Raw genomic sequence first — 27,113 nt, 5'->3', positions numbered from 1 at the left:
AATTCATAAAAGTCTACCCAGGTTTTTCTGAATTTGTTCTCATGGTACAATAGTTTTCCTAAGTTAAATGCCATAATTTTTCAGTCATTCTCACTCCTTTATGAGACATCCCATCTTCTGGGCATTTTCACTTATTGTCACCCATTCATGAAATGCTACTTCCTCCTCTCTGATTTCTGGATTCCTTACCTTCCTTCAAGTTCTAAATTCCACCTTCTGCAGGATCCCATTCTCAGTTCCTCATAATTCTAATGTCTTCTCTCTATTGATTATTTCTCTTTTATCTGTTGTGTATGTTGTTTGTACATAGTTCTTTGTATGTTATCTACCTCATTAGATTGTGAACACTTCAAAAGACACCCTCTTTGTTCTTTCTTTGTATCCCCCAGCACTTAGGACAGTTCCTGGCATGTAGTATATGTTAAATGTTTCTTGAAAGACTGATAGCCATTCTTTTGTTTCCAAGTATTTTCCATTCAAAAAATGTAAATATGGATCCGTTTTTTTCTTTGATTTCTTTGGGATACAGGTTTAGTACTCACATCACTGAGTTTCAAAGTTGAGTACAGTTTAGTAACTTTTGAGGCATATTGACAAATTGCTGTACAGAATGACTGGACCAATTCACAGCTCTAGCATATTGATGTATCTTTATTTATTAAAATCCCCTTTTGCTCCCCAACATTTGCAATTTTACTTTTTGTCATTTTTGCCAATTTCATGGGCATAAGGTAGTACCTTAGATTTGTTTATTTTGCATTTCTCTAATAGCAATTTGTGATATTTTTATATGATTGTTGATCATTTGTGTTTCATCTTTTGAGAGGTACTTGCTCATAAATATCGACTATTGGAGAATGGTTCTTGCTTTATATATTTGCATCAGTTTCTTACATCTTAGAAATATGACTTATTAAAGAAACTAGCTTCAAAAAATTTTCCTTAGTTTACTGTTTCCCTTTTAATTTTAATATCATAGATTTGGCCCATATGAAATGTTTTCAATTTTTAACAAATCAAGCTTTTCTATTTTACTTGCTGTGATCCTTTCTACCTTGTTTGGTCATGCGCTCTTTTCTCTTATCCATAAATATAACTTTCCTTTCCTGTTGCTCTAATTTATGTATGTTATTTTCTGTCCCATTATTATTTATGTTCCTTGTGAACAGAGATTGTTTCTCACACAGTACATGGCACATAGTAGGTACCTAATAAATTCTTGTTGATCAATCTATGATATGAGCTTTTTTATCTAAGTTATGCACCATTTAAAACTTATCTTGATATGTGATACCAATTGTTGATCTACACTTAATTTCTCTCACCCTTCTTTCCAATTTTCCCAGTTGCTTTTGTCAAACAATCCTTACCCAATTGGGGTCATTTGATTTTTGTTCTCTCAATTTTTTATAACATTTTCCCCCAATTACAACTAGAAATAATTTTTAACATTTTTTGACACTTTCTAATCCAACTCTCTCCTCTCTGCCCCCCATGGCAAACAGTTATTCATATACCATCATGTAATACATGTTTCCATGTTTGTCATATTGTGAAAAGAGACACATAACACATATACAATAAAAAACCTACATTAAAAAAAAAAACAAAGTGGAAAATGGCATGCTTTTTACTGTGTACAGTGTTTCCCTGGTTTGGCTCACTTGTTTTGCATCAATTCATCTAAGACTTTCCAGGTTTTCCTGAAAATCATTCTATTCTTCCTTTCTTGTGGCATTCCATTACAAATATATTCCACAACTTGTTTAGTCATTCCCATAGTTTCCAATTCTTTCCACCACAGAAAGAACTGCTATAAATATTTTTGTACAAATAGACCTATTTCCCCTTTCTTTGATCTCTTTGGCATATAGACCTAGTAACAGTATAGCTAGATCATAGATAGAATGTGCAGTTTTGTCACACTTTGGGCATAGTTCCAAATTGCTCTCCTGAATTGTTGGATCTGTTCACAACTCCACTAACAATGTATTAATATCCCAATTTTCCCATATCACCTCCAACATTTATCATTTCCCTTTTTTGTCATATTAACCAATAGGATAAGTTGAAGTGATACCTCAGAGTTGTTTTAATTTGCATTTTTCTGATCAATAGTGATTTGGAGCATTTTTTCTTATGACTATAGATAACTCATTTCTTGATCTGAAAACTGCCTATTCATATCCTTTGGCCATTTATCAGTTGGGAATGACTTGTATTATAAATGTGACTCGATTCTCTTATATAGTTCAGAAATGCGACCTTTGTCATGAGACACTAGCTATTAAATTCCTCCCATTTTATTGTTTCCCTTCTAATCTTGGTTGCTTTGGTTTTATTTTGTGCAAATATTTTTAAATTTAACATAAACAAAATTGTCTATTTTAAATCTCATAATGCTCTTTATGTCTTGTTTGGTCATAAATTCTTCCCTTATTCTAGGTCTAACACATAAACTATTCCATGCTCCCTTAATTTGCTTATGGTATAACTATTTCTAAATCAAATATACTTTTTTACTTTATCTTGATATATAGTGTGAGGTGTTGGTCTGTGACTGGTTTCTGCCGTATTGTTTTTTAGTTTTCCCAGCGGTTTTTGTCAAATAGTGAGTTCTTACAGTTATTTTTATTATATTGGCAAGGGCCCACCATGAAGAATTAATGCCTCTCCATTTATTCAGGTCTTTACTTTATTTTGGCTTCTATTTATGTGTATTCATTTTCATACAGAGGATGCACAGTGTATATAGAGACTAGACCTGGAGTCAGGAAGACTCAGACATTTAGTAGCTCTGACTTTGGGTAAGTCTCTTAACCACTGTGTCTTATTTTCCTCATCTATAAAATGAGGATAATAATAGCACCTACCTCTTTGGTCTGTGATAGTGAACCTTTTGGAAATTTTTAGGAATTCCGTGCCATACCCCCCTACTCCAGACTGATGCCCATGCCCACCCCCTATTGCATGCCATGCCCCTCCCCCAGACTGCATGCAATGTTCTACCCACCTAGCTGCCCATATTTTTGCCTGGTATAATAGTAGTAAGGGGAATACAGACAATTCTTGCTTTATATAAGTGGATTGTTCTGCAGACCTCTAAGTAAAGTGATTTTTATAAAATTCAAATTTGCCCTCAGATGTGGTAAAGGGAGGAAGGCAGAAAGGGGGTGACAGCACTGGTGGAGGGAGAGTGGCTGGCACACAGTTTAAAGACAAGTGAGAACTGGAGAAAGACTGTGCAGGGATGGGGCCAACCATGTAGGAGTCTGGCCAGGACTGGGGTTGTGGGGGGAAAGTATACCCAGGGGCCAAGATAGACATGAGGTACCCAAGTGGACTGGACATTTGGGTGGGAGAAAGGTTACAAGGTCATCTTCTCTCATCCCTGAAGGCCGTAGCAATCTTTTTTCCTGCTTTCCTTGGAATTTTTTTTTTTTTTTTTTTTTGGTGTGGAGATGGGAAGCCATGGAGTTCTGAGGGATAAGGTGGGGATATAGTAAGTACCATACTGTAAAGTTAACATCATGTTTTTTTGGAATGTGCACTTCTCAGAATTCTTTACATAAAATAGAACTGGCATAATGTGAATTAAAGCGAGAACTGTCCATATTCATCTTTTATGATCATAATCATATATTTCAGTTGTGTTTTATGTATTTCAGAGCTCTATTTAATAAATTCAGATTCAGCAAACATTTATTAAGTATTTTCTAGATGCTAGATCCTGGGGATTTAAAGACAAAAGTCACGTATTCCTTTTCTTCAGTGAGTTACCCAAAAGGTACAATAATCTTTCAGGTAATAACTAAGTATTATATTTTATGGGTAGAGATGAAGAGCATCAAGCAATTACACATTTAAGTAGAAGGAAGAGATGTAATAGAATGCCCTCTGGGATTCTACGGCTGCTAGTTTTAATGAATTGCTGGGAGTTCTGTATCTTTTTGTTAAGGATAGGACTTCTTTTTCATTTTCCTGAAAACCTGGTAAAGCTTGAGGGTGGTGGTGATCATATTGATGAACAAGTCCTCTTTCACTAAGGGTCCATTTAAAAAAAGCTATTCTCCTCCCCCCCTCCCATTTCTTTAATTTATTTATTTAAGTAATTAATTAAGAATGTTTTTCTCTGGTTACAAGATTAATGTTCTTTCCCTCCCTTCTTTCCTCCCCCCCTCCCAGAGCCAAGGAGCAATTCCACTGGATTATACATGTATCATTGTTCAAAACCTATTTCCATATTATTAATATTTGCAGTAGAGAGATCATTTAAAGTCAAAATCCTCAATCATATCCCCATCGAACCAAAAAAAAGTTATTCTTGAATGTAAGTTTGTAACTTTTGCCCTTCATAAATATTCTAAGCTCTCCATTCCTTTACATTTGCAATTATCAAATCTTAAGTGATTATGATTGTACCTTTTTGGTACTTAAAATTGGATGTTTGCATCTGTGAACTTGGAAGGGGAAACATTGCATTTTTATTTCAATAAAATTGATTTGCTTTGTAATCCTGTGTATTAATCTTCATATTGTCAAAAGGAGTCTATAAAAAATTTTAAATCCTGCTTCAGCTATGTTTTTTGCCCTGATTAACAGTGTGTATTTGTTATGTGTTCATAAATTATTGTTATATATTGCAGGTGAGTTCATTTTTTTTTCATCAAAATTGGGAGATATTTTAATTTTTCAGTTAATAAGCATTTATTTCTTTTTCTATCTCCATCACTCCTTTTGGAAAAAGAAAAGAAAAGAAAATCCTTTTAACAGAAATGCACAGTCAAGCAAAACATTCTCATATTGACCATGTCTAGAAATGTGTGTCTCATTTTGCATCCTCTCTGTCAAAAGCTGGGTGACATTCCATAATAAATCCTTTGGAATCATAATTCATTATTACATTGATCAGAGTTTGTAAGTCTTTTAATATTATTCTTTACAATGTTGTGTATATTCCTCAAATTCTGCTCATCACTCTGTATATCTTCCTATGTTTCTCTAAAACTATTTTCTTAGTAATTTCTATGGTATGATAGTATTCTATTATATTCATATGCCATGATTTCTTCAGCCATCCCTGGATTGATGGGTACCCGTTTGGTTTTTAGTCTTTTGTTATACAAAAAGTGCTGTTACAAAAGTTTTTGTACACATGAGCCTTTTTCCTTTTCCTTTGACCTTTTGGACATATAGACTTGGTAGTAGTATCACTAGATCAAAGGGCATTCACAGTTTAGTGACTTGTTGGGCATAGTTCCACATTGCTTTCCACAATGGTTAGATCAATTCATAGCTTTCCCAGGAGTACATTAATAATTGCTATTTTACTGTAGTCCTTTCAGTGTTTATCACTTTCCTTTCTGTAATCAATGTCAATCTGAAGGATGTGAGGTAGAAGTTCAGAGATACTTTAATTTGCATTTCTCAAATCAGTAGTGATTTGGATCATTGTTTCATATGATGGTTAATAGCTTAGATTTTTTTTCCCTTTTGGAGCTGTTTTATTTCATGTACTTTGAGCATTTATCATTTGGATAATGGTGTCAAACTCAGATAGAAAAGACTGCATATTGATTTAGGAAACCACACATTAAAGTTGAACTTCTAAATATTTTTCATATGGAATCACTTTTAAATGTAGAATTAAGGTTTTTCTGTACTTGGATTGGCCTCATTAGAATTAACCACTTAACAGATATTCTAGACCATTGTTGATGAATTTTTTCAAGGTTGCATTCCCAAACTACAGCTTTAAGCCATCTGTGAACCCCCACATTACCCCAGAAAATAGAGAGTTATATTGGGCTGCTGGGCAGAGAGGTGGGGAATGTAAAAAATGTCCTCATGCACTTCCAAGGTCCCTTCTGTGTTTAAAACTATGACCATTTGATAGATTGCTGCAAGGCTCTGTCCTTTGGCTTTACTTGATCAACTTTTAAAACAAAGTCTCAATATCTTGAATGAAGACTTATATGGTATGCTTTTCAGATTTACAGGTGACACGAGGCTGAACAAGAAAGCAAATGCATTGTATGATAAAATGAGAATTCCAAGATAAATAAATTAGATAATTCAAAGGCATTGAAATAAAACTTAAATAAGGATAAATATAAGATTTTCAAGTTCAGAAGAAACTAATGTTCTGATACAAGAATTGATAGAACAAAAAAAAACTAGGACTTTTAGTTGACCAGATTATTAAGGTAAACTAACTATGTGATGGAATTGCTTAAAACAAACAGAAAAAAACGTCCAAAATGGTTTTTGTTCATGTCACAATTAAGCAATAGATCCATTTTATTCATTTCTGTTCAGCCCAAATTTAGAGTTTGATACTGGAAGTCATAATTTAAGGGCGAATTGATATTGACTATTAGGTACAAAAGATGACTAGGATTTTTAGAAAAGAATTGCAAAAAACTGGAATTATTTCATTTGAAGAATACTTATATTCTTCAAAAGATATATAAAAGATCTTCTTGAAGAGAATGAAGAAGGGATTGTGTCCAGAGAGAGCTAGGGCCAAAGGGTGTATAAGTTATAAAGAAAATAGGGCAGATCTCAACTTAGTATAATGTAACCTTTTCTAACAGAATTATTTCTATTTTCTGCTTTAGAGATAATTAGTTTCCCAACACTCTTAATTTTAAAGCTAAAGCTATATGACCCATCTGTTATGCCATAGAGGAAGTTACTACATTGGTTGGAAAATTAGATATGATGACATCTATAAGAACCTTTTACCTTCAAAATTTTATTATTATGTACCTTGAGAAAGTATTTATGTTGCTTTTCTTCAAATCATCTCTTGGTACTATTGTCATAGATGGATTCATATGTTAAATAGATCTTGATCTGATTATAGGAAACTTTATTTTTATGGTCCTTTTGGATATAACAATATACTATTGCCAGTGATGGTGAACCTTTTAGAGACCATGTGTTATGCCTGCTCCTGTACTGCCTGCCATTCCTCTTCCCCCTCCTCCACCCCCCCCCCCAAAAAAAAAGACCATGGATCCTGTATGGAGGTGGGTCACTTTCAGGATGTTGTTGACCACCTTAGGTAGCTCTTTTGGGGGGGGGGGAGCCAGGTGGGAGTCATTCTTGGGCTAGCAAATCCTGTAATCATTCAATTGAGGGGGGGAGGAGAGGCAGCTTAAACAGGGTTCTAGAATAAAGCAAGCTTCTTTTTTTTTTTTTTTTTTTTAAACAAAATCGTTCTTTGGGACAGCTAACCCTGATCTGGGTTCAGGTCAAGTCTGGACTTGCAAAAATTGCTTTACCAGTAATTCTGGTCTGGCTGCAGCCCACCTGACCTCAAGTCTTCCAGTGAGGGTGATACTGCTAGGGGGCTTGTGCTCCCCTCTTGGAGGAGGGGGTAGAGCCTTGGAGTTTCCTTCCCTTCAGTGAGCCAGCACAGGGTACACTCGCTAAAACTCTTTGGTGGGGGCGAGGGTTCTGCAGGCAAGTCTTGATGGCAAGGGAAGGTCTTGGTGCAACTGGGGCCCTCCCTGGGACACCAAATAGGCTCTTCTGGGGGAGGTTCAGATCTTGAAACAAGGGACGGGGCATGGAAGGGCTCTGTAGGCTCAGAAGTTGGATGGGGGATGGGGGTGGGATGTTTGGTATGAGCCTCTGCTGCTGTTTCCTTCCTTCCCACTGCCAGGCAGGGGCCTAACTTGCTCCTCCTGGAACTCAGCCTAGGTGCTGAGTCTCCCCCTCAGCCTTGGCCTCCTCTCCTGAGGGAGGAGGATCAGAGGAGTCCCTGGCCAGACCAGGGTGGGAGAAAGGGAGGGGAGTGGCCTGATGATCCAGCTCAGGGGAGGGAGTAAGTGCAAAGGGACATAAAGGTGCAGTGGAGAGGGAGAAGGGAGCCGCTCTGCCTAGACAGCATGTGCCCACAGAAAGGTCTCTGCATGCCATCTTTGGCATGCATGTTTTAGGTTCACCATAACAGTACTATGTAGTTTTGATGGCGTAGATACAATCTGCTAAAAGATAGGAACAATGGCTGGGCTTTGGGGGGGCACTGGGAAGACAAAGGGAAACTGTCTAAAACATGATGTCATTCTTGCACATCAGTGATTGAGGTAGCTAAGGGCCATTGGTTTCCATCTAGTTGATTGTCAATTTCTTTTTGTCATATAGACTTCTTGGGATGGAGGTGACTTTTTAAAAAAGAAGGCCAGTTCTGGGTCTCAGAAACAGCTGCAAAGTAAGATTCTCTTCCTATTGTGTATGCACTGTAAACAAAAGAGGAGTCTTTGCATATCACCGTTGATTTTTTTTAATCTGTTGCCTCAAACTTTGCTAGACATCCCAGCAGTCTTAATTAGTGGAATTGTCTCACCCATTCTTGTAGAAAAGATCATACAGTAACTTTTTAAAAATCTAGGAGTCACCAACCCAGACTGTCTTGAACATGGCTGAATTCCTGAAAGTCACCTCCACCTCTTTTCTTTCCCAAAACAAAACTATACCTTTGAGCAGTCAAAATAGATAAATAGCCTATAAATTTCAAGGTTTTTTTGTATACTTTTTTTGGTACAATATTTTATTTTCCAACAAGCTGTGTAAATGGAATTGGCTCTGGCCCATTCATAGTCAAAACTCTACTCACCAGAGATATCATCCCCCCCCCCCCCCCCCAGATGAGTTACCCACACTTGACAAAGTAACAAATCAAGAACAAGAGACTGCCCTTTGGGCAGTCCAAATCAGTGTAGAGGCTGCCATTTGTCCACTTGAATTAGAGGTGGACCCACAGGAGGTGAGGAAAGACACTATCTCTTCAAGTATGTTGGTTACTTCCTGTTGGGGGCAATTTCGCTTTGAACTTGGTGCTGAAGGATCTTGGCTGAGTCCTCAGGCTGTTTCCACTATGAATGGTCATGTGGGTAAGTTAAGCTGACTTCCTTGACCTACCTAGGCATTTTCCAGACTCTACCTTAAGTAGGCCTCTTGCCTCTCTGATTGCTAATCTAGTTTAATTAGCCTTTTAATCCTCTCTCTCCATCTGGGCCTCTGCAGGCCTGGACTAGCCTCTCCCTCTCTCTATTTCCCTACCTTCTACCCTTCCTAATTGTAAATAAACTACCTTAAACCTGATCCTGACTTGGGTCTATTTTGATTATGGAATCAATCTGAATTATTGATTCCTAGTGGCCACACTTTAAATATATATCTATATAATACCTAAAATTCTCCCTTTTACAAAGCTCATGATTTGAATTCTTGACCTCCATCCAAGACTTAATGCTATCACGTAAATACAGTTGTCAATGCTTACATCAAAAGCATCAGGTTTAGACTTACATCAAAAGTATCAGCTTAAAAATTCATAATTTTCTTTAAAAATATTTGTCTTTTTTAAAATATCATCCCAATTTTCCTCTTTCTTTCCCTTTTCCAGAAAGCTGCTGCCATATATAAGAACTATTTTTAAAGATTAAAAGAAAAGAGGAAGGATATGATCAATGCATCAAGAAAGTATAAAAATAATTGCAGTGTACAATACTTAACCTCTCACCCATGTCAGAAGTTGAAGGGGCTTCTCATCTTCTTTATGATTTTTCAGCATTCACTTGATTTTTTGGCGATTCTTTCCATTCACATTGTTGTAGCTATTGTATATTATTTCCTTGGATTTGCCTGCTTTACTCTCCATCAAATAATATAGATTGGTGGTTCTCATTGTTTTGTTTTGTTACCTTTTTCAATAAATAAATGTATTGTGAACCCAAGAGTAATTTATATATATTTATTACTCATAACATTCTTTTAGATTTATTTGCTAAATGCTTGCAATAATTATAACTTGAATTATAAGCACAAAAATAAAAATATATGTAAAATACAAAATGTTATTCTACCTATAATTATGAAGACTAAATATAAAATTACAAAATGCTTAATTATAAAATGATTACAAATTATGTGATATTGTAAGACTTTTAAAAAATAAATTCAATTCTTTATTTAATTAGGGGTGTTTTCCCGTGGTTATATGATTCATGTTCTTCCCTTCCCTTCCTTCCTTCCTTTCTTCCCCTTCCCATAGCCAATGAGCAATTCTACTGGGATTTACATGTATCATTGTTCAAAACCTATTTCCATATTATTACTATTTTCAATAGAGTGATCATTTAGAGTCTATATCCCCAGTCATATCCGCATTGACCCATGTGATCAAGCTGCTGTTTTTCTCCTGCGTTTCTACTCCCACAGTTCTTTCTCTGGATGTGGATAGTGTTCTTTCTCATAAGTTCCTCAGAATTGCCCTGGATCATTGCATTGTTGCTAGTAGAGAAGTCTATTACGTTCAATTGTGCCACAGTGTATCAGTCTCTGTGTACAGTGTTCTCCTGGTTCTGCTCCTTTCACTCTACATCATTTCCTGGAGGTCGTTTAAGTTCACATGGAATTCCAGTTTATTCAGCACAATAGTATTCCATCACAATCAGATACTACAATTTATTCAGCCATCCCCCAGTCGATGAACATCCCCTCATTTTCCAATTTTTTTTGCTATCACAGAGAGCACAGCTATAAATATTTTTGTACAAGTCTTTTTCCTGATTATCTTTTTAGGGTACAAACCTAGCAGTGGTATGGCTGGGTCAAAGGGTAGGCATTCTTTTAAAGCCCTTTTGGCATAGTTCCAATTTGCCTTTCAGAATAATTGGATCAATTCACAACTCCACCAGCAATGCATTAGTGTCCCAATTTTGCTACAACCCCTCCAACATTTATTACTTTCCTTTGCTGTCTTATTGGCCAATCTGCTAGGTGTGAGGTGGTACCTCAGAGTTGTTTTGATTTGCATTTCTCTAATCAGGAGGGATTTAGAACACTTTCATGTGCTTATTGATAGTTTTGATTTCTTTATCTGAAAACTGCCTATTGTTAGGGGTAAAAAGGTGTTTTGGTTGGGTGAATGTTAAAAGGTTTGGTGCCAGGGAATTGAATAATTATCAATCTCCAATTAAAGAATAACCTCAAGACCAAATTACTTTTATGGAAGTTTATTTACAAATGAAAAGAGGAAGAGAAAATAAAGAAAATGAGAGAGAGTATAGGATAAGTAATCTAACACACTAAGTAATTTGCCCTGGCCTCTTTATTCAACCCAGGCAGATCTAAACAATCCTCAGTCAGGGGAGGCTCAGCCTTGAGCCTAAAGCCAGAGGACCCTGGAGATTAATGAAGCAGAACCTTCAGTCACAGAATCTCTTTTGAAAGAGCAGTTTCTTCAGAGAAGTCCAGGAAGATTTAGTCTTTACGCTTTTAAGGGAAAAATTTAAGAACAGTCTCACCAAGGTCTCAGGGTCCCAGCCAGAGCTCTTTCAAGTCCAAGCCATGAACAAGAAGAGACTACAGGAAGTTGTTACTCTCTCTTAAAGGAGTTTCTTTTGTGTCACTTCCTGTGACTTCCTCTTAGTTTATGTGTCCAATCACAACAGACGCTTTTCTTAGGACTGCCCAGGAGGCAGTCAGTAAATTCTGATTCATCACTCACTCTAGCACACATGGGTCACAGACCTCCCAACTTGTGAATTAAATGGAGTTGTTTACACTTTTGGTGATTAAATCTAAAGATAGGCAGGGCAGATATAATTTCATTATCACACTCTTCATGTCCTTTGACCATTTATCAATTGGAAAATGGCTTGATTTTTTGTACAATTGATACTGTTTTCCAATTTTCCCAGCAGTTTTTGCCAAATAGTGTTTTTTTTTTTACCTGAAAGCTGGGATCTTTGGGTTTATCAAACACTATCTTGCTGAGGACATTTACTCCAAGTCTATTCCATTGAACCTCTCTTCTGTCTCTTAGCCAGTACCATATTGGTTTTTTTTTTGTTTTTTTTTAACCCTTGATTTCGGTGTATTGTCTCATAGGTGAAAGAGTGGTAAGGGTGGGCAATGGGGGTCAAGTGACTTGCCCAGGGGTCACACAGCTGGGAAGTGGCTGAGGCGGGGTTTGAACCTAGGACCTCCTGTCTCTAGGCCTGACTCTCACTCCACTGAGCTACCCAGCTGCCCCTACCATATTGTTTTGATGACCACTGCTTTATAATATAGTTTAAGATCTGGTACTGCTAGGTCCCCATCCTTCACTTTTTTTTTTCCATTAGTTCCATTGATATTCTTGATCTTTTGTTATAATTTTTTTAATTCGGTAAAAAAGTTTCTTGGTAGTTTGATAGGTATGGCCCTAAATAAAAGTAAATCAATTTGGGTAGGATTATCATTTTTATTATATTAGCTTATCCTACCCATGAGCAATTAATGTTTTTCTAGTTATTTAGATCTAGTTTTGTGTGGAAAATGCTTTGTAGTTGTGTGCATATAATTCCTGTGTTTGTCTTGGTAAATAGATTCCTAAATATTTTATGTTGTCTAGGATGATTTTAAATGGAATTTCTCTTTCTAACTCTTGCTGCTGAGTTGTGTTCGAAATATATAGAAATGCTGATGATTTATGTGGGTTTATTTTGCATCCTGCAACTTTGCTGAAGTTGTTGATTATTTCCACTAGTTTTTTAGTTGATTCTCTAGAATTCTTTAAATAGACCATCCTATCATCTGCAATGGGTGATAGTTTAGTCTCCTCATTGCCTACTTTAATCCCTTCAATTTATTTTCCTTCTACTGCTAGCATTTCTAGTACAATATTAAATAGTAGTGGTGATAATGGGCATCCCTGCTTCACTCCTGATTTTATTGGGAAGGCTTCTAACTTGTCCCTGTTGCAGATGATACTTCCTGATGGTTTTAAATATATACTGTTTATTATTTTTAGGATAGGCCATCTATTCCTATACTTTCGAGTGTTTCCAGTAGGAATGAATGTTGTATTTTGTCAAAGGCTTTTTCTGCATCTATTGAAATAATCATGTGATTTCTGTTGTTTTGGTTTTGTTGATATGGTCAAGTATATGGATAGTTTTTTTAATACTGAACCATTCTTGCATTCCTGGTATAAATCTCACCTGATCATAGTGAATAATCCTAATGATCACTTGCGGGAGTCTTTTTGCTAGTATTCTATTTAAAATTTTTGCATCTATGTTCACTAAGGAGATTGGTCTGTAGTTTTCTTTCTCTGTTTTTAGTCTGCCTGGCTTTGGAATCGGTACTGTATTTGTGCCATAAAAGGAATTTGGTAAAACTCCTTCTTTGCTTATTTTGTCAAATAGTTTGTATAGTATTGGGATTAATTGTTCTTTAAATGTTTGATAGAATTCACTTGTGAATCCATCTGGCCCTGGAAATTTTTTCTTAGGGAGTTCCTTGATGGCTTGTTTAATTTCTTTTTCTGAGATGGGATTGTTTAAATATTCTATTTCTTCTTTCATTAATCTAGGCAATTTATATTTTTGTAGATATTTACCCATTTCACCTAAACTGTCATATTTATTGCCATATAGTTAGGCAAAATAATTCTTAATAATTACCCTAATTTCCTCTTCATTAGAGGTGAGGCCACCCTTTTCATCATTGATACTGTTAATTTAATTTTTCTTCTTTTTTTTATTAGATTGACCAATACTTTATTTATTTTTCCAAAGTACTAGCTCCTAGTCTTATTTATTCAATAGTGCTTTTGCTTTCAATTTTATTAATTTCTCCTTTCATTTTTATGATTTCCAATTTAGTTTTTATTTGGGGATTTTTAATTTGTTCTCTTTCTAGTTTTTTAAATTGCATGCCCAATTTATTGACCTCTTCCCTCTGATTTGTTGATATATGCACACAGGGATATACATTTTCCCTGAGTACTGCTTTGGCTGCATCTCATAGATTTTGATAAGTTGTTTCCTCATTGTCATTCTCTTCAATGAAATAAGTAATTGTTTCTTTGATTTGTTCTTTGACCAACCAGTTTTTAAGAATTATATTATTTAGTTTCCAATTAAATTTAAGTCTGCTTTTCCACAAGCCCTTATTCAGGGGTTGGCAACATATGGCTCTTGAGGCATAAAGTCAATGTTTTTTCAGGCACTGTTACAGGAGCACACACTGTTACAGGAGCACGCACTGTGAACACTGTACGGCTCTCACGAAATTACATTTTTAAAAATGTGGCGTTTATGGCTCTCACAGCCAAAAAGGTTGCCGACCTCTGCCTTATTGATTGATTTTTATTGCATTATGGTATGAAAAAATTGCATTTATTATTTCTGCTTTCCTACATTTGTTTTCAATGCTTTTATATATTGTGAGATTTTAAAGAAGTATTCTAGCATGACCTCTATGCTTATCATTACCAATAAGCTTTCATATAAAATTTCTTTATTTTACAAAATTTATTGAATATAAATGTTTTAATGAAATGTTACAACTTAGAACAGGCTTAACATTATAACAATGATATAAATTTAATTTCAATGTTGGATTTTTTTTATTAGAACAAAGATGTCCAATATTTGGCTCATACCATACAGTCTTAAATTTTGTTCTGCATTGAGTTTCTGAATTTTGATTTAAAATGAAAATTAAGTGAAAATGCTCACACAAAAAATGTGGTAGAAAATGGGAAAATTTTACAAGCTTTTACTAAGAGATAGAAATAAAGTTTTTATTTTTAGCTTCCAAAGTTGGCAAAAGTGGATCATTAGTTCTGATGCAAAATAGTTACTTTTCAACTGGTTGACAAGTTCTGTAAATGTACTTAAAGAGCATATATGTTGTTACATTTATAAAAAACACTATACTAGCTTTTGTAAGAAAAGAATTTCTTCAGATAGGAATTTCTTCTCTTCTACTGCTGGTACAGATAGCTGTGTCCTCTTAGAAATTATTGAATGACCAGTGTTGCCAACCAATTCATTTGAAAATCCGCCACTTAGAAGAATAGTAGCATTGGTCAAAAACAAGTTTAAACTTAAAAATAGCTTTAATATTGTAAAGAGAAGCAATGTAAGCTTTGTTTCTGCAAAATAGAGCTTTAGTACTCAGCACTTCTTCAGTGCCCTCAGCTAGCTCTCCCTTCTCAGTAGAGGGTTGGAGAACAGAGCAAAAAACTCTCACAGCTTCACTTCACAGAGAACTCAGAAATTCCAGACAACTCTTTATTTTTGCCATCTGCTTCTTTTATTCCAAGAACTTGCTCCCCTCATTACATTGACTTCTCCTACTAGATTGTAAGTCCTTAGGTACAAGTTTTAGTGTTTCCATTCTTTTCTTTTTTTAAAAAGTTCTAGCACTTGGCATATGGTAGGCACTAAAATTTTTATTGACTTAACTAGATTGTGATTGCCTTTGATGGTTTCTAAATGCCTTGTAATATGTATACCCAGTGATAACTGTTTTTAGACAGCCTGATATTTGTGCTACAGGAACATAAACATTCAAAACATTTTTATCATGTAATTACACAGCTGATGAAGCCCTATTACAGAGTAACTGAGGGAAATGAGAGAGCAGTGCAAATGTACTGGTGCAGGGTACAGAATGCAAATGAGGTTATGGGCATACATCTTACTGTCTATTAGGAATCAATCATAGTTTAGTGTTGAAATTTTGTGATGGTTTGGAAACAATTTGATGAAAGATAAAGAAAATTTTAAGAATGCATTGTACTTGGGCAGAAGCAGACAGTAATCACTGCACAAACATCAAAATTGTGTACATTTTCATGACATTTTTGAATTGCTACAAAAATGAACTTATAATTTTTTAAACATGCAAATTCTTATTTTCACAGTTGAAAAACATTTTAACATAATTGGGCAATTATTTACTGCTTTAGGTACCATTTAGAAATTTTTAGCATGTACCCCTTCAAATATAATTGTAAATCTCTAAGAGATTTAAGAACTACTAAATGGGAATCACAGGTTTAAGGCCTTCTAGGGCTGTCACTGTTCATCTCATTCATCATTTCTTTTAGCAGCAATATTCTATTACATCTGTATACCACAGTCTCTTTAATCATTCCCTAATTGATAGATATCTCTTTTCTCTCTAATTCTTTGCTATCAGAAAAAAAAATGCTTTGATAAAGATTTTGGTGTGTATAAGAAAAATTCTTAATTTAAAAGACAGGATGGTACTTAATATATTGCAGTAAATTTTTTTTTATAATTTGGAGAGGAGATAAGCATTATCTATCTAGAGATTCCATGTATGTAAGGATTCCTTGCTCCCTTATCACTTAAAAAAAAAAGACAGACTTTTCTTACATAGAATTGATATCAAGCAGTGATTTTCAAAGTGGGTGCTGCAGTGATCCGGGGGGGGGCGGTGAATAACTGTAAGGGGGCGGTGATAGTATGTGACAGGGGGCACTAAGTAATATTTTTTCTGGAAAGGGGGCGGTAGGCCAAAAAAGTTTGGGAACCACTGATATAAAGTAACTCTTCCAAGGCAATCTGGGTTAAGGAACTTGCCTAGAGTCACATAGCTAGGAAGTGTCTGAGGCCACATTTGAACCTAGGACCTCCCATCTCCAAGCGTGGCTCTCTGCCCAATGAGCCACCTAGCTGCCCCTCCCTTTTCACTGTTTCCCTTTGATCTACTAATTTCGTTGTTGGGAATGTGTTATTAAAAACCAAAAAATGTTATCTATACAAATATTTTTAAGACAGTCTTTTAACTGCAAAAAAAAAATGGAAATAACTTAAATGTTCAATGGGGAATGGTTGAATAGATTGTGGTACATTAAATATGCAAAAGAATATTGCATTTAAGACCATACCTGAGATGCACAGAGAAATTCAGAAAGTTTCTTATGAAATGGTGCAAAGCTAGAAAAGCAGAATCAGAAAAACAGATCACCTACTGTGATATGGTAAGACAAAAAAATAAATGAAAACAAATGGACAAATAATTCTAATGACGATGTAAAGAAAACAATTGAAAATTAAAATTCATTTAAATAATCCTTAAAAATTTGAGGTGGTCATATTGATATTTATTGTTAATCTTTTAATAAAACATTTAAAAAAGGATCTTCACTCAAGTCACTATGATATGGTCAACAATTTAAAATTGTTTGTAATCAAATTGGCCATTTTGGTTTTGGTAATAAATGTAAAGGAAAGCAAATTGCATTTAGCACATCTTTTCCTGAAGACAGCTTAATGTTTTCCCGTCTCTGTAACTCCAGAGATCATACTAGTAAATTATTGATGATTTGGTTGTATCTTGTTTCTAATGTTTCTGTCTGGTAGACAATCCATGGGACTAGACTTAATTTATGTTTGTCTTGGTCTTTTGTTTATGAAGATGAAGCTACTAAGAAATTACAGGCTAGTGTTGTTATTGGCTTTTTAAGCATTTCATGCTTTTACTTGGTAAGAAATCACTCTTGTGTTAAGGTAAAATTTAAAAGGAAAATCTTTCCCTGTGGGAGATGTGTTTGGGATGAGGAGTAATATAAATTGGGTTTAGATTAGTTTACTTGCCACATATATTTCTTTTTCTTTAAACTCTTACTTTCTATGTTAGTATCAGTTCTAAGACAGAAGAATGGGAAGGGCTAGGCAATTGGTGTCAAATGACTTACTTCTGGGTCACTGCCAGGAAGTGTCTGAGGTCCTATTTGAACCCAGATCCTCAGAACTCCAGGCCTTGCACTTTATGTGCTACTTAGCTGTCATTTCTAAAAATGCTTTTATTCATCTAAAATCATGTCTTGGTTACTTATATAATTTTTTTTTGTTATTTAGCCTTTTCAGTTATATATGACTAATTGTGATCCCATTTGGGATTTTCTTGGCAAAGATACTGGATTGGTTTGCTATTTTCTTCTCCAGCTTATTTTACAAATGAGGAACAGTGAAATGACTTTCCTAGAGTCACACAGCTAGTAAATGTCTGAGTCCAGAATTGAACTTGGCAAGATGAGTCTTCCTCACTTCAGACCTGGCACACTATCCATTGTGCCCCCTAGCTCCCCTATATAAAAATTCAGTTATATTTCATATATTTAAAAAAACACATGATTTACACACTGAATAATGTGTTTTAAACCTATAGGACTTTTAAGTCTTAGCTTTTTAAAATGTTTTAAATCTTCCAAAATCAAGTTCTGACTTCTAAGACTAAAATGTGGTAAAGGCAAAAGAGGTAGCCTGGATCTGGAACCAGAGAATCTGGATTAAATTCTCCTCTGTTTAGGAGTCACTTAACTTCGTCTCTGGGCCTTTTTAACCTTTATGTATAAAATGAGGGCTAGGACCAGATAATTTAAGATCCCTCCCTTCCAGCTCTAAACCAGCCTACAGTCCTGTTAAAGGACAGATTGTATGATCTTTGCCTGATACTCTGATGGTCCCAAGCCAAACTTTACATATGTATAATAAGTGCTTAGTAAATATTATTGAATTTAGTATTATTGCAATAAGATTACTCCAAGGAAGGAACTTTAATGATATTATAAAATAGAAAACATGCTCAAAGACAAAGTAAAGGTTTGCCCACATTGAGTCACATTTTTCACCCTTTTTTCATGCTGGTTTCATGATTTGATGAGAGAATGTCCAAATCTAGACTTATTTTTTTTCAAGTCCTATAGAGAATGGTGTGAATTAGTCAAGAAGAATGAAGAGTTGAGACTGTCTACTAGACCTTGTGGTTTTTCTAGAGAGAATTTGTATGCTTGGCTGAACCCAGATCCAGATTGCATTTCAGGAGTAAAAGATCATGAGATCTGCATTTGCTACCTTGGAAAGTTTCTTTACAATATCAGGTCCTAAATATGATACTAGCTTTGCTTTGTAATCAGATGCAATATCTGTACAACCATCACAACTTTTACCTTTGTATCTTTGGTGTAAGGCATTAGCTTGAATTGATAGTGACAGGATGGTTAACAAGAAGATGGCCAGATCATATGTAAATTATAGTTAGGACCAGCTAGTTTGAGAGGTAGTAATATACTCACTAGCCAGGATAGCTTTGACTCTGGGGTAGAAGCCCCAACACTGAGAGGATTAATTACCCGAGGAGGATTTAAGGTAAATAACAAGAAGATGGCCATGGTAGAAGTATTGGGATTTAATTCACATTTATTATATGCTTTCAATAAACAAGGCACTAAGTTAGGTCTTAGAGACTCAAAGGAAAGAAGCCTAAATAATCTCTGCCCACAAGGAGCTTCCAGTGGGGGTAGGGAATGATATGGGGCAATTACATATGCACAAATAAATCAATGCCTAGGAAATCTGAGGAGTGAGAACTAATGGGGATACTCAAGGAAGGCTTCTTTGTAGAAGATGGCTTTTGAACTGAACCATGAACATAGTGGTTTTGAAGTCTTAGGATCATAGATTTAGAGGTGGTAGGGACCTGAGACTGTCATTGAAGCCATAGAGGATGGATTCTGCAAATACTAGAGGCTATTAGATTGAGTTTCAAATTGAGTGTGAAAAACTATTATTTCACTTGGCTAGAATATAGCATTTGTGAAGACGCATGATATGAAATGAGGCTGGATTATAAGAGGGATAAAGATACAGGTTAAGGACTTTTTAGCCTGTAGGTATTAAGAGGCTATTGAAAGACTTTGGGGAAGAAAGTGAAGTTGTCAGAACTGTACCTGTAGAACAGTGGTTCCCAAACTTTTTTGGCCTACCGTCCCCTTTCCAGAAAAAGTATTACTTAGCACCCCCGTCACATACTATCACTGCCCCCTTACAGTTATTTACCGCCCCCAAATGCGCCTGTGGCCATCACTGCTTCCCTGGATCGCTGCAGCACCCACCAGGGGGCGGTGGTGCCCACTTTGGGAACTGCTGCTCTAGAAGATGATTTTGGCAACTTTGTTTAGGATGGTTTGCAGAAGAAGGAATGTCTGGAAACAAGGAGACCAAATAGGCATTCAGCTAAGACAGTGGTGCTGAACTCAAATAGAAACTGATCCCTACAAGATGCATATTAATTTAGAAAACTGCAGGTTAACATTATCTATTAAGTGTTTTAGAGTCACTTCCTTAGAGATAATGCTTGGAGTCAAATGGATGAATACCTAGAATCAAGTGAAATCATTAAGAGAATGAGTAGAGATAGAAGGAAAAGCCTAGGACACATTCCTTAAGATTGAGGTCCAGGAGAGCAAAAAAAAGATGTTGTGGTATGCAAGAGAAAGGATGTCAATAATATCAAGCAGAGTAGAGACTAAAAATTCTATGCAATTTAGCAGTTTAGAGATTGTTGGAAAGTTACTGTGTTTGTGGATATCAGTGGTCAAACAAATTATTAAGAGAAGCTTCTGTTGCCATATATCCCACACCACCCCTATTACCAAAGACCTGCTTCCTAAGGCAATCTTTTTCCATTTAGATTGTTAGAGCTTAGCTCATTCATGGAATTCAAGGATGACAGTTGATCCTATTTAGTTAGGGGAATTGTTGAAGATTTAAAGAATTGTCATAAACTTTAGAACTAGAAGTATCTTAACTACCATCCTTATATTGCCCTTCATTTTGCAGATGAAGAAACAAATTCAAAGAGTGAAAATGAGCTGGCCAAGGCCATATGGGCAGTAAATAGCAGAGCTAAGATCTGAAGTCAGGTCTTTTGACCTCAAATGTAACTTTCTTTATTCCATTCCCCTTGGAAGAAGGGAAAGATTTCTGCAGAGAAAGATTTAGGTAAAACCAGTCCCAGTGTTATTATTTATATATTTATGTTTTCAATGAAATTAGAAAGCGACTTATAGTCAATAATTGAATCATAGTCATTAAAGGTGAGAGTAGTGTAAGATCAGACTGGAAATGTAGATTGGAGACAGATTCTTAGAGGTCTTTGAATGCCAGTCTAAGGAATTTATATTTTAATCATTAGATAGTGGTGAAACAGATTTTGAGCTCAGGAAGTGATGTTTGAATTATATATGTTAAGAAGATGATTTTGACAACTGTGTGAAGAATTCATTAGAGTAGGGGGAAGGAGATTAATTAGACCATTATACAGTTTCCCTTTTTGGAATTTTGTCATTTTGTTGGTTTAGAGATGGCCTAAGGGGCCATAACTGATTGCCTTTTCTCCATTTCCCACCTTCCTGCATGCCTTTGGACTAGTGCCTTCTTTCTGCCCCTGTGACTGGAAGGGGAAGAAGAGAGCTCCTCCCCAAATCTCTGTTTAAGAAGAGTGCCCAGATCAGCCTTCTCTTCATTTCCCTCCAGGCTGCACTCTCCTGGACTTATAAGTAATGCATTCAGAGCTCTTCATAATTTTTTTCCCTTTGTCTTTGTTCTAGTCTTCTTAAACATCAGACCCACCCATATATAATCCAGTGGCACTGACTCCCTTGCAGTTTCTCAAATAGGCTACTCTGTCTCTTTATTCTGGGCATTTTCATTGGCTTTCCCACTTTCCTGGAAAACTCTTCCCTCCTCATCTCTTCCTCCTGGCATCTTTCAAGTCCAATTTAAATTTCTACCTTCTACAGAAAACTTTAACTGATTCTCCCCTAATTCTAGTATTTTTCCTTTGAGATTATGTCTAATTTATTCTATGTGTATTGTGTTTGTACATTGTTGTTTTCATATTGTCCCCTCCACTAGGCTGTGTACTCAAGAGCAGGGACCATCCTTTGCCATTCTTTTTATCACCAGCCCTTAGCACAGTAGCTGGCACAGAGTATGCTTTTACTAAATCTTTTTTGATGAATTCAATATCTTTGATATGATAGCCAAATCCAAAATATGCTTCCTCGTCTTTGCTCAGTGCTAAGCCTCTTTAATTATTTCAGTTGTTTCTTGTGTGGCCTGGTTTTAGACCTCTTAAGATCTTTGTTGTCCTTGTTTGTACACATTAGAACTTGTTAGTGACACTGCTGGAATGGGAGTGGCACAGTAGTTATAGATATGATTTGATCCAGGTTGTAAGACATTGATTATTTTACAGCTAAGAGATTAAGACCCAAAAAAGTTATGTGATATTCCCAAGATAAGATATGCTAAGTAGTAGACCTGGCATTCAAGACACTGGTAGTTGAATTCTGAATTCACTGTTTAATCTGACCAGTCAGGGAGACTGCTTACCCTGCCTTGGCTATTCAGTGAGAATATCTTGCTTACTGGGAAACTAGGTGGTACAGTGGATAGAGTGCCAGGCAGTCCCAGAAACTGGCTGTATGACCTTGGGAAAGTCATTTAACCCTATTTGCCTCACTTTCCTCATCTATAAAATGAGCTAGAAAAGGAAGTGGCAAACCATTCCAGTTTCTCTGCCAAGAAAACCCCAAATGAGGTCATGAAGAGTTGGACATAACTGAAATGATTGAATAACAGATCTTGCTTACTGTCGGCTCTTTTTCATCAGTCTTAGCGGTTTTTTGTCAGTCCTTTCTCCAGTATCCATCATTTTCAATATAAATGCATTGATCAGTGATGAATGCTACCGACAAAGAATATAGGATACTGTGGCTTTGAATTGGTTCATCAAGTTGTTAAAATAAAAAAGAGTTTAGGCTCCTCCTCCTCATTCATCCTCGTGCACCATAGGCGGCACAGGTTCTAAGATGTCCAACCGAGTGGTCTGCCGGGAAGCCAGTCACGCCAGGAGCTGGTACACAGCCTCAGGTCCTCAATTGAATGCACAATTAGAAGGTTGGCTTTCACAAGTACAGTCCACAAAAAGACCTGCTAGAGCCATTATTGCCCCCCATGCAGGATATACTTACTGTGGGTCTTGTGCTGCTCATGCTTACAAACAAGTGGATCCATCTATTACCCAGAGAATATTCATTCTTGGGCCTTCTCATCATGTGCCCCTATCTCGATGTGCACTTTCCAGTGTGAATATATATAGAACACCTTTGTATGATCTTCGTATTGATCAAAAGATTTATGGAGAGCTGTGGAAGACAGGAATGTTTGAGCGCATGTCTCTGCAAACAGATGAAGACGAACACAGTATTAAAATGCATTTGCCTTATACTGCTAAAGCCATGGAAAGCCATAAGGATGAGTTTACCATTATTCCTGTATTGGTTGGAGCTCTGAGTGAGTCAAAAGAACAGGAATTCGGAAAACTCTTCAGTAAATATCTAGCGGATCCTAGTAATCTCTTTGTGGTTTCTTCTGATTTCTGCCATTGGGGTCAAAGGTTCCGTTACAGTTACTATGATGAGTCCCAGGGGGAGATTTATAGATCCATTGAACATCTAGATAAAATGGGCATGAGCATTATAGAACAACTAGACCCTGTATCTTTTAGCAATTACTTGAAGAAGTATCATAATACAATATGTGGAAGACATCCCATTGGGGTGTTACTAAATGCTATCACAGAGCTCCAGAAGAATGGAATGAATATGAGCTTTTCATTTTTGAATTATGCCCAGTCAAGCCAGTGTAGAAACTGGCAAGACAGTTCAGTGAGTTATGCAGCTGGAGCACTAACAGTCCACTGAAGCTCTGAATACTCAGGGATATCACCTGCACATACTCATACTCTAAACGGGGTCCCAGCCTAGCCCTTACAAAGATACAGTTCCTGGTCTTTGGGGATACTGAAATCTCAAAATTAATAGAACTTTCTTCTCTTCTTTTCTAGTAGGTGTAGTCCTTCCTTAATTTCAGCTCATTATAAAATGCTTTCTTGTTTAGGACAATGGAAGGAAGGAAGGAAGGAAGAATGGCATCAAAATATTTTATGATTTAAAAAAGTGATGATGGATGTAAAGTCAAGGTGTGACAGATGGTCCTTCAAATAAAACCTGTAAAGCATTTACCATATTCTAAATTTGCACTCTTTGCAGACCTGTGCACATATATTCAGCTTTCAGAATAGTTTTGCAAATTGTAAACAAACAAAAAAGGGTGGAAGCTTTTTAATAATGAAAATTGCATTTATAAATGATCTGTATTAGAATATAATAAATCTCCAGTATAGTCAACTACTACCCGTGTTGTACAACAGATACCTTCTATTTTAGTTGCTAATAAAGGGCTACACAACTCAAAAAAAAAAAAAAAGAGTTTAGCCAGTGAAGGAATAAGAGCCAGAGTCACAGCTCATGAGACATAGTATTGATCAATCAATTCTTAAACAGGAACCCTTCTCTTCTCTAAAATTGCCACTACCCTGGCTTCAATCCCTCATCACATCATGCCTGGACTATTGCATTAGCCTGCTGATGGGGCTGCCTGCTTCAGGTCTTTCCACTTAGGGTTCCACTCAGCTGTTGCATTAGCCTGCTGATGGGGCTGCCTGCTTCAGGTCTTTCCACTTAGGGTTCCACTTAGCTGTCATGGTGATCTTCCTAAAGTGCAGCTATGACCATGTCATTGAACTATTTAATAAACTACAGTGGTCTCCCTAAGATCCCCAGGATCAAATATGAAATCCTCTTTGATTCTTTATAATTGCCCTACTCATCTTCTCTCCACACTCACTTTTCCAAATCTTCTTACATCCACCACATACTTTTTGATCTAGTTGTACCGCTCTCATGGCTGTTCCTCAAAACAGGATACTTCATCTCCTGTCTCAGGTTATTTTGTGTGTAAATAGAATTAGCTCCAGCCCATTAATAGTCAAAATTCTACTCAACCCAGGTGTGCTAATGATGTCACCCTAACCTCCCTTAGTGGGGAGGGGAGACGAGTTACTCACAGGTGACAATAAGTAACAAATCAAGAATAAGGGACTGTCCTTTGGGCAGTCCAAATCAATGTAGAAACTGCCATTTGTCCATTTGAATTAGAGGTGGACCACAGGAAGTGATGAAAGACACTATCTCTTTAAGTAAGTTAGTGAACTTCCTGTGGGGGCAGTTGCCATCTCGAACTGGAAGAAGAAGCATCTCCTGAGACCACAGACAGCTTACACTCTATATTGTCACGTGGGTAAGTTAGGCTGACTTCCTTGGCCTAGCTGGGCCTATTCTAAACTCTGCCTATCTGGCTGTTGGGCCTTGTGGCTTAACAGCTTCATTTATTAAGCTTTATAACCTTCTTCTCTCTCCGTCCAGCTCTCTCCTTTTCTCTCTACTCCTACTTTTTACCTACCAGACTGTAAATAAACTCTTCAACCCGATGCTGACTTGGGTCTGATTTAATTACGGAGTCAACCTGAATTGTTGATTCCTGGCAGCCACATATTTAATATATATCTATAAATACCTAAATTTTCCTTCTTACATTTTGACAGATTGTCCCCCTTGCCTAGAATGCTGTCTCTCCTCATCTCTGCCCCCTTCCTGGCTTCCTTGGCTTCTTTCAAGTCCCAGCTAAAACTCTGCCTTTTATAAGAAGCCTTTCCTGATTCCCCTTAATTCTAGTACTTTTCCTTTGAGATTACTCCCAAATTGTCCTATGTATATTTTGTTTGTAAGTGTTTAGTAAGCACCTCCAGAGTGCCAAGCACTGTGCTTAGCCCCGAGAAAGTAGCCCCCCCCCCAAAAAAGTCCCTGATCTCCAAAAACTAACCAACTTGAGGGGGACAGCATATCATACAAACAAATCTGTACAAACAAGCTATATACAGGATAAATTAGAGATCATCAAGAGAGGGAAAGCACTAACTTTAAAGGAGAGCAGGAAAGGCTCTTTGTACAAAGTGGGATTTTAGACTGAGACTTGAACTCCTGTTGCGTATTGGCACCCAGCCTTGAATCGCTACATATATTTCATATTATTCTTTATGGGAAAGAGCTAAATAAAAAGCTGAGGTAGTGCTATGGGGTTCCATGTAGAAAAGTATTGCACAAATACAATGTATTTTTGTTATTATTATTATTATTATTATTTTTACATTTTTAAACCCTTAACTTCTGTGTATTGGCTCCTAAGTTGAAGAGTGGTAAGGGTGGGCAATGGGGGTGGTCAAGCGACTTGCCCAGGGTCACACAGCTGGGAAGTGTCTGAGGCCGGATTCGAACCCAGGACCTTCTGACTCTTAAGCCTGACTCTCAATCCACTGAGCTACCCAGCTGCCCCCTACTTTTGTTACTTTATAATGTTTATCTTTCTGTATTTCCGAGGCATTCTTTTTTGGATTTTTTTTCCCTTAGATCTATACCACTAAAAATCTTCTTAGACTTTCAAAGAATTAGTGAATATCTTTTCTCTACTTTCAAATCATTTATTTCTAGTGTTTGAGACTTCACTGTTAATTGAATTGAATAGAAAGCACCTCTGTGTGTGTGTGAAAGTGTTGGATTCAGAAGGCCCAGGCTCAAATCCTGTCACACCTCTGACTTATGACTTGTAGACAAGTAAATCTCTTGGAGACCAGGTTCCTTCATCTTTAAAATAGAATAATAATTCTTAGTACTGATTCCAAAGCCAGGGAGATCAAAAACAGAGAAAGAAAACTACAGACCAATCTCCCTAATGAACATAGATGCAAAAATCTTAAATAGAATACTAGCAAAGAGACTCCAGCAAGTAATTAAGAAGATCATTCACCATGATCAGGTGGGATTTATACCAGGAATGCAAGGTTGGTTCAACATTAGGAAAACCATCCACATAATTGACCATATCAACAGTCTAACAAACAAAAATCACATGATTATCTCAATAGATGCTGAAAAAGCCTTTGACAAAATACAGCATCCATTCCTATTGAAAACACTGAAAAGTATAGGAATAGAAGGACCTTTCCTAAAAATAATAAACAGTATATACCTAAAACCATCAACAAACATCATATGCAATGGGGATAAATTAGAAGCCTTCCCAATAAGATCAGGAGTAAAACAAGGATGCCCATTAACACCTCTATTATTCAACATAGTACTAGAAACACTAGCAGTTGCAATTAGAGAAGAAAAAGAAATTGAAGGTATCAAAATAGGCAAGGAGGAGACTAAGCTATCACTCTTTGCAGATGATATGATGGTATACTTAAAAAATCCTAGAGAATCAACTATGAAGCTTGTAGAAATAATCAACAACCTTAGCAAAGTTGCAGGATACAAAATAAATGCACATAAATCATCAGCATTTCTATACATTTCCAACACACTAGAGCAGCAAGAAGTAGAAAGAGAAACACCATTTAAAATCACCCTAGACAATATAAAATACTTAGGAATCTTATCTACCAAAACAAACACAGCAATTATATGAAAACAACTACAAAACACTTTCCAAACAAATAAAACTGGATTTAAACAATTGGAAAGCCATTGATTGCTC

The 27,113-nt window shown here is 36.4% G+C and overlaps 2 protein-coding genes across 4 annotated transcripts in view; both read left to right on the top strand.

Moving 5' to 3' along the window:
• RSF1 (remodeling and spacing factor 1) overlaps positions 1-27,113 on the top strand; it is a 128,927-nt gene that overhangs the window by 16,662 nt on the left and 85,152 nt on the right. The window lies entirely within an intron of this gene.
• LOC123240521 (protein MEMO1-like) lies at positions 22,472-23,388 on the top strand. 3 transcript variants are annotated; one of them, XM_044668178.1, is made up of 2 exons: positions 22,484-22,630; positions 22,700-23,388. In XM_044668178.1, the coding sequence occupies exons 1-2, from the start codon at positions 22,484-22,486 to the stop codon at positions 23,375-23,377; spliced, it is 825 nt and encodes a 274-aa protein (XP_044524113.1). In that variant the 3' UTR covers positions 23,378-23,388. The 3 variants fall into 3 exon arrangements, with proteins under 3 accessions (XP_044524115.1, XP_044524113.1, XP_044524114.1); XM_044668179.1 differs by having other exon boundaries at positions 22,484-22,650; positions 22,921-23,388; XM_044668180.1 differs by having other exon boundaries at positions 22,472-23,388.

The sequence above is a fragment of the Gracilinanus agilis genome, chromosome 3, assembly GCF_016433145.1.
Source record: "Gracilinanus agilis isolate LMUSP501 chromosome 3, AgileGrace, whole genome shotgun sequence".
NCBI lineage: Eukaryota > Metazoa > Chordata > Mammalia > Didelphimorphia > Didelphidae > Gracilinanus > Gracilinanus agilis.
This window is presented reverse-complemented; position numbering and strand designations above follow the sequence as displayed.